Source organism: Hyla sarda, chromosome 5 (assembly GCF_029499605.1).
Source record: "Hyla sarda isolate aHylSar1 chromosome 5, aHylSar1.hap1, whole genome shotgun sequence".
Lineage (NCBI taxonomy): Eukaryota > Metazoa > Chordata > Amphibia > Anura > Hylidae > Hyla > Hyla sarda.
This window is the reverse complement of record NC_079193.1, coordinates 227,306,970-227,318,353: the sequence shown is the minus strand read 5'-3', so window position 1 is coordinate 227,318,353 and position 11,384 is coordinate 227,306,970. Positions and strand designations below refer to the sequence as shown.

At 45.5% G+C, this 11,384-nt stretch overlaps 1 protein-coding gene across 3 annotated transcripts in view; it reads left to right on the top strand.

The window, feature by feature from the left end:
* Window positions 1–770: 770 nt before the first annotated feature.
* The window catches only part of NUP153 (nucleoporin 153), a 109,952-nt gene continuing 99,338 nt past the window's right edge, over window positions 771–11,384 (top strand). Inside the window, exon 1 of one of the 3 annotated variants that reach the window (XM_056521236.1) lies at window positions 771–1,385. In XM_056521236.1, the coding sequence (XP_056377211.1) occupies window positions 1,266–1,385 (120 nt within the window). In that variant the 5' untranslated portion in view covers window positions 771–1,265. The remainder of the gene's footprint in view (window positions 1,386–11,384) is intronic. The other 2 variants (XM_056521235.1, XM_056521234.1) reach the window with 2 other exon arrangements.

Genomic DNA, 11,384 nt, shown 5'->3' with positions numbered 1-11,384 from the left:
AGGTTGGAGACCACTGCCCTATATAATGTTGTGCCAACGGTTACATGGGGTACATGAGGTCCACAGGTTGGAGACCACTGCCCTATATAATGTTGTGCCATCGGATGCATGGGTTACATGAGGTCCACAGGTTGGAGACCACTGCCCTATATAATGTTGTGCCACTGGATACATGGGGTACATGAGGTCCACAGGTTGGAGACCACTGCCCTATAAAATGTTGTGCCAACGGTTACATGGGGTACATGTGGTCCATAGGTTGGAGACCACTGCCCTATATAATGTTGTGCCAACGGTTACATGGGGTACATGAGGTCCACAGGTTGGAGACCACTGCCCTATATAATGTTGTGCCACTAGTTACATGAGGTCCACAGGTTGGAGACCACTGCCCTATATAATGTTGTGCCACTGGATACATGGGGTACATGAGGTCCACAGGTTGGAGACCACTGCCCTATATAATGTTGTGCCACCGGTTACATGGGGTACATGAGGTCCACAGGTTGGAGACCACTGCCCTATATAATGCTGTGCCACTAGTTACATGGGGTAAACAGAGAGACAGGTTCTCTTTAACCGACTGGTTGTTTTGCTGTCATAGGACGATTTTGAAACATGTCATAGGTAGCCCAGAATGATGCAATCAAAATTAACATTCTAAAACACAAAATGCCAAAACCTCAAAAAATACCAACTAAAAATAGCCTAACAAGCGCCACGGAGCCTAGACGCACACGTATGTCACCGGAGGCCTCATAACGATAGAACGTGGTGTTCTCAGGACTCTCAGGGAATATGAATTGCGTAACACGGGCACGCTGCCGAGGCCTCCGTTCCCGCCTCTCACAGCTACCAATATGAAGATGCGACGGCTATGACGCTTCTCTATCTATACTACGTCATCACGTCCTCTGCTTTCCTGCATCAGTATTCGTCCCTCGCAACGCCCCAGAACTACATTTCCCGACAAGCTCCTCGCGTTCTCGTTGTATTGCATTATTACGTCTTCGAATCGTCGATTACGCGGGCAAGCGCAGTGAGGCACAGGCGGGCAGTGTGAGGAGCGGAGGCCTGGAGACTAGCCGCACACCTACCGGGAACTCAGCTAAGTGTTCGCCTCCCCCCCAGTCGAGTCATTTCCGGCCCGCGCTATCGGGCCTAGACTAGAGACGACAGCCAGGACTTCTATTACTGCTAATCCTTCGAGGGTAGTAGTCGCACGGAATCCTCGGGCCACAGTGACCCGAGGAGGAGTCAGCCGGATGGCGGCAGCGGGAGGTGGAGGAGGAGCGGGCACTGGAGGAAAGATCCGAACCCGGAGATATCACCTCAGTTCCGGGAGGACCCCGTACAGCAAAAGCCGGCAGCAGGGCCAACAGCAGGTCAGTGTGGGCAGCAGCGCGGCCATGTGTGTGTGAGGGGATCCATGTGTGTGAGGGGATCCATGTGTGTGAGGGGATCCATGTGTGTGGGGGGCATCCATGTGTGTGAGGGGGATCCATGTGTTCCCAGGGTCCTGTCACTGACATCACGGTGTCCTCCCTCCACTGGAGATCTCTTATAATGGTTGTGCTGTATAATACTCTCATGGACATCATTATTATTGCTTGTCACTTTGCTTTCCCCATTTCACAAAAATAACAAGGTTAGGGGAAGTGGGCCTGTGCCTATAGAGCAGTGTTTCCCAACCAGGGTGCCTCCAGATGTTGCAAAACTACAACTCCCAGCATGCCTGGACAGCCAAAGGCTGTCCAGGCATGCTGGGAGTTGGTTTTGCAACATCTGGAGGCACCCTGGTTGGGAAACGGTGCAATAGAGCAATGGTCTTCAATCTGTGAACTTTGCTTGTCTGGTCATGCTGGGAGTTGTGGTTTTGCAACAACTGGAGGTGCACAGCTTGAAGACCACTGTTCTAGACAGAAATGTCAAAGTCTGCGATTGGGGTCTCTGTGCTGAGATTATCACGATTAATATAACGAGTGGGGAGAAGCACATGGTAGCGCTCCAGAATTTCTGTGCAGAATTATGCTCAGATATTCTGCAGCAGCATAGTCTCTTTTGAGTTCAATGGGATTCTGCTGCACTGTTCACATAGCAGAATTTCTGTGCCAGAATTGCCTGGTGTTGAAATTCGAAATTCTGGTGTCTGCAGAAGAAATACAGAGATGTCTATTCTTTTATGTGGACTCCACACAGAATGCCTTGCTTTCTATGAAACTGTGCATTCCCAAGTGATCCAAGCAGCGGCATGTCATTCCTGCAGTCTGTCCATGTGCGGACATTCTGACATGTGAACATAGCCTTAGAGTTCTCCATTCTGCGGCCCCATTATAAGTCTATGGGGCCATACTGTGAAGCAGGGCTGACTAATCAAAACTTTTCTCTGTAGATTTTTATATATTTTTTTGTTGTAACTTACAGGAGCACTTTAAAGGAGAACTCCAGAATAAAAAAAATTATCATCCATACGGCCAGCAGTAAAAAAAAAAAATAGATACTTACCTTCCTTCACTCCTCTGGTAACCCACTCCGGTCTCTGCCGCCATCCTCTTCCCGGTGGTCAGCGAGTCATACTGCACTCAGCAAATAGGCTGAGCGGCAGTGTGACGTTTTCGGCCCCGGCCGCAGGTGCCGGTGTAGTGAAGAATTTTGTGTCTTGAAGCGTTCTCGCACTGCCGCTCAGCCTATTGCCGGCCGAGTCGGGACTTCGCTGCGGCCGTTGATTGGCTGAGTGCAGTATGACTTGCCGACCACCGGCAACCAGGAAGTGGATCGCGGCGGAGACCAGAGTGGGTTACCAGAGGCACTGGGGCAGCGAAGGAAGGTATGTATCTATTTGTTTTTTACTGCCAGCAGTATGGGGGACAATTTTTGTATTCTGGGGTTCTCCTTTTAAAGGAGTTTGCCCACAAAGCCAATATATGGTTTTCTGGCCTGTTAAGGGCAATCAGAGGGTGGCAGGAAGCTGAAAACAGCCGATATGGCACTCTTTACCTTATAGCTACGCTGTTTATAGTACTTTCGGCCCTATACCATTTACACATCTCCCATTAATAGGAGTTATGTAAATTGTGTAAGACCATGGCCCAGATGTATCAAACTATGTGAGGAAAAAATGATTTCCCCACAGCAACCAATCACAGCTCAGCTAACGAGCTCTGGTAAAGTCAAAGCTGAGCTGTGATTGGTTGCTGTGGGAAAATCACTTCGTTTTTCTCTTACAGAATTTGATAAAACTGGGCCAATGTTTACGATACACCCACCCTGAGCAAACTTAAAGGGAAACTGACTAGTAGAGCTGGGCGGTATGACCAAAAATGTGTATCACGTTTTTTTTGTAACTTATGGTGGTTCCACGGTATAGAACGGTATTTCCCCCCCCCCCACCCCACCAAATCATGTTACCCGCCTGCGCTGCTTTATTTGTATGTAAGGCTGCATTCACATCACGATTTCTCCATCCGACCTGAGTAAACGATTTTTATAACTTAAAATCGTATGAAATCGTATATAAAGTCTGATCCATTGACTTCCATTAAAAAATCGGATCCATTACACACATCCGATATGATCCGCATCCGATTTCACACGACTTTTGTTCGGGTCTGAAATTGGGGATCAAATCGGATGTGTGTAATGGATCCGATTTTTTTATTTTTTATTTTTTTTTTATTTTTATGGAGGACAATGGATCCGACTTTATATTTATTTTATTTATGTAGCGCCTACAGATTCTGTAGCGCTTACAATTATGGGGTGCAAGCAAAGACAAGTATCAGACATAAAATGTCACAATAACTATTCAAACAAGAGGTGTGGGGATATGTTGGGGCCAATTAGAGAATGTTATAGGCCTGTCTGAAGAGATGTGTTTTTAGGCCATATTTGAAACTACTGATGTTGTTGTTGAGTCTGAGGGATTTAGGGATAGCATTCCAGAGAACCGGTGCAGCACGAGTGAAGTCTTGGAGACGGGAGTGAGAAGTTCGGATTATAGAAGATGTTCGTGTGAGATCATTAGCAGATCGAAGAGAACGTGTAGGATGGTAGACAGAGATGAGAGAGGATATGTAGGGAGGTGCAGCATTGTGGAGAGCTTTGTGTGTGAGGTTGAGGATTTTGTACTGTATTCTGGACTGAATTGGTAACCAGTGTAGTGACTGGCACAGGGAGGAGGCGTCGGTGTAGCAGCTGGAGAGGAAGATGAGTCTGGCTGCGGCATTAAGGATGGACTGGAGAGGAGAGAGTTTCTCCAAAGGAAGGCCTATTAGTAAAGAGTTACAGTAGTCGAGGCGGGAGTGAATCAAAGCAATAATGAGAGTTTTAGCAGTTTCAGTAGTGAGAAACGGGCGGATTCTTGAGATGCAGGTGACAAGAACGTGAAAGAGACTGAATATGGGGAGTGAAAGACAGATCAGAGTCAAGTATAACTCCAAGACAGCGAGCCTGCTGCCCGGGAGTTATGGTAGTACCACATACCGAGATGGAAATGTCAGGGTTAGGTACAGTATCAGTTGATGGAGACAAGACAAGAAGTTCTATTTTAGTAAGATTTTAGTTTCAGATATAAAGAGGACATGATCTCTGAGACAGCAGAGAGACGGTCACTGGTATTCTGTAGGAGTGCAGGAGTGATGTTGGAGGAAGAGGTATAGAGTTGGGTGTCATCAGCATAGAGGTGGTACCGGAAACCAAATCTACTGATTGTTTTTCCAATGGGGGATGTGTAGAGTGAAAAGAGTAGAGGACCCAGGACCGATCCCTGGGGAACCCCGACAGCAAGGGGAAGAGGAGAAGTAGAGCCAGTAAACAAGACTCTAAAGGAGCGGCCAGAGAGATGGGAGGAAAACCAGGCGAGAGCAGAGTCCTTGAGACCGATGGAGTGGAGATTACTGAGGAGGAGTTGGTGATCCAAAGTGTCAAAAGCCGCAGACAGGTCCAAGAGAATCAGTAAAGAGAAATTGCCATTTGATTTGGCCGTCAGAAGATCGTTAGTGACTTTGGTTAGGGACGTTTCTCTGGAGTGAAGGGAGCGGAAACCAGACTGTAAGGGGTCAAGGACAGAAATCTTGGAGAGATAGCGGATAAGGCGGGAGTAGACCAAGCATTCCAGGAGTTTGGAGATAAAGGGGAGATTTGAGATGGGTCGATAGTTGGCTGCACAGGACGGGTCCAGAGATGGTTTTTTTTTTTTCAATAGTTGGGTTATGATAGTGTTTGAAGGAGGAGGCAAAAAACCCAGAAGAGAGGGAGAGGTTAAAGATTTTAGTTAGGTGACAGCTGATAGCAGGAGAGAGAGACTGGATGAGGTGTGAAGGCATGGGGTCACTAGAGCAGGTAGTGGGGCGGGCGGAGGAGAGGAGCCTGGAAACCTCATCCTCCGTTACAGGCTCAAAAACTGAGTGAAGAGGAGGAGACGTGGCTGGGAATTGGATCAGAACTTTTAGGGGACAGGGAGAGGATTTCATCACGAATGTCATCGATTTTAGTTTTGAAGTATTTGGTCAGGTCTTCAGCACAGAGATCAGTGATTGGGGTCTGTACTTTAGGCCGAAGGAGAGAGTTGAACGTGTGAAAAAGGCGTTTTGGGTTGTTAGACAGAGAGGAGATGAGGGAGGTAAAATATGTTTGTTTGGCGAGATGAAGAGCGGAGTAATAGGATTTAAGCATGAATTTATAGTGCAGATAGTCTGAAGAAGTCTTAGTTTTCCTCCACAGACGTTCAGCACACCTAGAGCATCGCCTGAGAAAGCGGGATGTTAGCGTGTGCCAGGGTTGCTGCCGTCTGTGTCGGGAGGTTCGTGTTTTAGGGGGTGCCATTTGATCCAGGGTAGACTTTAGAGTGTCACGGTAATGTTTGGCTGCTAGATTAGGGCGAGAGAGAGAAGAGATTGGTTATAATGAAGATTGTAGAATGTCTATAAATTGACTGGTGTTTATGGCACGCAGGTTTCTGTAAGTGTACAAGGTTGGAGTGTCTGGAAGAGGATAGGAGTTACTGATAAAGAGAGAAGGTTGTGGTCAGAGAGCTCAAAAGGAGAATTAGTGAATTTAGAGACAGAGCAAAGTCTAGAGAAGATCAAGTCCAGTGTATTCCCATCTAGTGCTGGGCGGTATACCGGTATGAACCGGATACATTTTTTTATTTTTTTTTTCTCCCACGGTATGGATTTTTGCCCATACCGCTATTCCAGTCGGGCCCCTCCCCCACCCTCCGAGTCAATAAAAAAAATTAAACTTACCCGTAATGGGGGTGGTCCGGGCCATCCATCCTTCCTGTAGTGTCTGGCGGCATTCCGGGTGGAGGGTGAACCGGTCCTGGCTGTCCTTCTTCTCCGGGGGTCCTCTTCTCCACTCCGTGCAGGCTCCGGCCTAGTATGCTGCATAGACGCCGTGACGTCAGGTGCGTCGCTGCACACGGACATCACTGCACAGCGTCGTCTATGCAGCGTTACTAGGCCGGAGCCTGCTTGTAGTGGAGAAGAGGACCGCGGAGAAGGACAGCCCGTACCGGTTCACCCTCCACCGGGAATGCCGTCGGACACTACAGGAAGGATGGATGGCCCGGACCACCCTCCCCGGACGGTCCCTGCAGCAACTGGAAAGGTGAGTCAGGGTTCTGGGATGGACAGGGGTCTGTATAATATACTATACCTACAGTAGGCCCTCCAGCTGTTGCAAAACCACAACTCCCAGCATGCCCGGACAGCCAACGGCTGTCCGGGCATGCTGGGAGTAGTAGTTTTGCAACAGCTGGAGGCACCCCTAGTTGGGGAAACACAGACCTATACTATACACTACTATATAGTCCAACATGCTGGGAGTTGTAGTTTTGCAACAGCTGGAGGCTGTAGGGTTGTTTGTTACATCTATTTAAAAGGGTACTCCACTGCCCCAGTCAGTGTTCAGATCATTTAGTTCCAAAAGCCCATTTAGTTCCGCTAAACCTCCGCCACCTCAATGCAAGTCTCAATGTAAAAAAAATAGTGAAATAACGTGATACTTTAGAAAAATACCGTGATACTCATTTTTGGTCATATCGCCCAGCACTATTCCCATCCTTGTGTGTGGGAGAGTCAGTAAGCTGTGAAAGGGCAAAGGAGGAGGTTAGAGACAGAAGCCGAGAGGCAGAAGAGGAGATTGGGGTATCGATGGGGATATTAAAATCACCCATGATGAGTGTAGGTGTTTCTGAGGAAAGAAAGTGAGGGAGCCAGGTTGCAAAATGATCCAGGAACATTTGGGGAGAACCATGAGGACGATAGATGACCGCCACTCTGAGAGACAATGGGCGGAAGAGCCTGAGGGTGTGGACCTCAAAAGAGGGAAATGTGAGTGAGGGTAATAGGGGGGATGACTTGAAAAGTGCATACGATTTTAAGTTATAAAAATCGTGTACTCAGGTCGGATGGAGAGATTGGAGAAATCGTGATGTGAATGCAGCCTAAGAATCAATATACTACAACAATAAAATCAAAACAGAAGCAACATTGTTTCCTAAAGGTACCAATGAAGTATAAATATTGTTAAAACAATAGCTCTATATAAATACTGTCAACTCAGTGTAACCAAATATCCTAGGGTGACTATTGTAAGCGAATATTCCAAGGTGAATAGTTTGAGCAAGTTGGTTATTTGTGTCTGGTAGCTAGTCTGTATATTACACTGATGGGTAAGGATTAAGACCCATGTTACGTTGTTAATGCACTGATTATTAAGCAAAAAAGGCTGCAATTTTCAAAATACCCAACAAACGCACGAAAACTCAAAAAGCTGTGCTTAAATAGTACATCCTTTAAAGGGTAACTGTTATTTGGACACGACGCATGACATCAAGTCTGTATTCCACTCGCTTTAGTGAAGTGATGCGGCTCTTGAAGATATCCACCCTATTAAAATAAGTTTCTTTATAATAAGATAACACTACCCATTCTGTCCCAATCTATACAGCAAAGCTTTCAAATGAGGGACAAAGAACAGGAAGTGTAAGATTTTGACTGCTGTAATAGTGTGAAAACTCAAATATTGCAATTTCGTCATAAAAGAAAATCCACAATCTTAAAATAAATTGTTTACATTAACCCCTTAAGGACCCGGCCATTTTTTGCACATCTGACCACTGATGCTTTCACTTTTCATTCTGATTCAGAGAATGTTTTTCGTGACATATTTTATTTTGTTAGTGGTAAAATTTCGTCAATACTTTCATAATTTCTTGATGAAAAATGTAAAAAAAAAAAAAAAAAAATGAAAAACTTGAAAATGTTGCATATTTTTTTTTTTTAACTTTGTAACACTCTGCTTGTAAGGAAAATAGACATTACAGATAAATTATATATTGATTCATATTAGGGACCGACCGATTATCGGTTTGGCCAATATTATCGGCCGATAATAATGATTTTGGGCATTATCGGCAATTATCTTGCCAATGATGCCCCACCGCACCGCACCGGCCCCATTGCCTCCCCCATCCCCGGTTTTATAATTACCTGTTCCCGGTGTCTACGCTACTTCTGGCTCCTGCTGCGTCATGCGGTACGCTGTGCACAATGACGAGTGACGTCACAGTCAGTGCGCACAGTGACAGCTCAGGAGGACGCCACCGGAGCCAGATGTAGAGTGGGCCCCGGGAACAGGTAATTACAAAACCGGGGATGGGGGAAGCAATGGGGCCTGGGCGGTGCAGTAGGGGGCGCGGAGCGGTGCTAGGACTCAGGACTCCCGGACAGGCAGGGGGAGAGAAGCGGGTGGCGGCGGCGGTCTATGGCACCGCAAAAGCCACTGCAGTTAATTGATTTAAAGCGCCCGCTTTAAATCAATGATCTGCAGCGGTGTCGCGGGGGGATAAATAGCCGATAATTTATACCGGAATATCGGTATAAGCTATCGGCCCTAACCTCCACCGATTATGGGTATCGGCCCTAAAAAAAAACTATATCGGTCGATCCCTAATTCACATCTACAATATGTCTACTTTATATTTGCATCATAAAGTTGACGTGTTTTTACTTTTGGAAGACATCAGTGGGCTTCAAAGTTGTTTTTTTTAAGTAGATTTGAAGGGCCTTCATATTAGAAATACCCCATTATAAAAAACTGCACCCCTCAAAGTATTCAAAATGACATTCAGTAAGTGTGTTAACCCTTTAGGTGTTTCACAGGAATAGTCGCAAAGTGAAGGAGAAAATTCAAAATCTTCATTTTTTTACACTCTCATGTTCTTGTAGACCCAGTTTTTGAATTTTTATAAGGGGGTAAAAGGAGGTAAATCAGCCTAAAATTTGTAACCCAATTTTTCTCGATTAAGGAAAAACCTCCTATGTGGATGTCAACTGCTCTGTGGGTGCACTAGAAGGCTCAGAAGGGAAGGAGTGGCATTGGGATTTTGAAGAGTTAGTTTTTCTGAAATGGTTTCTGGGGGGCATGTCACCTTTAGGAAGCCCCTATGGTGCCAGAACAAAAAAAAAAACACATGACATACTATTTTGGAAACTGCACCTCTCAGGGAACGTAGCAAGGGGTCCAGTGAGCCTTAACACCCCACAGGTGTTTGATGACTTTTCGTTAAAGTTGGATGTGTAAATAAACATTTTTTTTCCCTAAAATGCGTTTTTTTCCCCCCCCCCCAAATTTTCAATTTTTACAAGGGGTAATAGGAGAAAATGTCCCCCAAAATTTGTAACCCCATCTCTTCTGAGTATGGAAATACCCCATGTGTGGATGTATAGTGCACTGCGGGCGCACTACAATACTCAGAAGAGGAGTCACATTTGGATTTTGGAAAGCAAGTTATGCTGAAATGGTTTTTGGGGGGCATGTTACATTTAGGAAGCCCCTATGGCGCCAGAACAGCAAAAAATCCCCCACATGGCATACAATTTTGCAAACTACCCCTTCAAGGAGTACAGTGAGCCTTAACACCCCACAGGTGTTTGACGGCTTTACGTTAAAGTTGGATGTGTAAATGAGAAGAGAAAATTTTTCACTAAAATGTGTTTCCCCAAATCTTACATTTTTACAAGGGGGTAACAGGAGAAAATGCCACCAATTTGGTTGGAATAGAAGTCGGGGGCCTTGTGTGTTTACAAAGCCCCCATGGTGCCAAAATAGTGGACCCCCCCCCACATGTGACCCCATTTTGGAACCTACACCCCTCACAGAATTTAATAAGGGGTGCAGTAAGTATTAACACTCCACTGGCGTTTGACAGATCTTTGGAACAGTGTGCTGAGCAAATGAAAAATTAAATTTTTCATTTTCACGGACCACTGTTCCAAAAATCTGTCAGACACCTGTGAGGTGTAAATGCTCACTGTACCCCTTATAACATTCCATGAGGGGTCACGTGGGGGGGTCCATTGTTCTGGCACTATGGGGGCTTTGTAAACACACGTGGCCTTCAATTCCGGACACTTTTTCTCGCCAAAAGCCCAATGGCGCTCATTCTCTTCTGAGCATTGTAGTGTGCCCGCTTAGCACACATATGGGGTATGTTCTTACTCAGAAGCAATGGGGTTACAAATTTTGGGGGACTTTTTTTCCTATTTTTCCTTGTGAAAAGGAAAAATTAAGGGTAACACCAGAATTTTAGTTAACATAATTTCTTTTGTTTTTGTTTTCTCATCCAACTTTAACGAAAATTTGTCAAACACCTGTTAAGGTTACTATACCCCTTGTCACATTCCGTCAGGTGTGTAGTTTCCAAAATGGGGTCACAAGTGGGTATTTTTTATTTATTTTTTGTTTGTCAGAACCGCTGTAAAAATCATCCACCAATTAAGGCCTGAAATGTACATAATGCGCTCTCACGCCTGAGCCTTGTTGTGTGCCTGCAAAGCACTTTACGCCCACATATGGGGTATTTCCGTAATTTGTGTTACAAATTTTTTTTCTTTGTCTTTTTACCTCTTGTGAAAATAAAAAGTATGGGGCAATACCAGCATGTTAGTGTAAAAATTATTATATATATATATATAATTTTTTTTTTTTTACACACTAACAGGCTGGAGTAAACCCCAACTCTTCCTTTTCATAATGGGTAAAAGGAGAAAAAGCCCTGAATACGGAAATACCCTATATGTGGCCCTAAACTGTTCCTTGAAATACGACAGGGCTCCGAAGTGAGAGTGATATGCGCATTTGAGTACTAAATTAGGCATTGCATAGGGGTGGACATAGGGGTATTCTATGCCAGTGATTCCCAAACAGGGTGCCTACAGCTGGAGGCTCAGTTTTGAAACACTGCTGTACGATACGGTTTCGTTTTTATTGGGCGGAGGGGGGGGGGAACAGTGTTAGGCGGTGTATATTTAGTGTTTTACCCTTTATTTTGTGGCACATTCACAAGAGGAGGGGGGGGGGGGGGGTTTAAGGAGAGA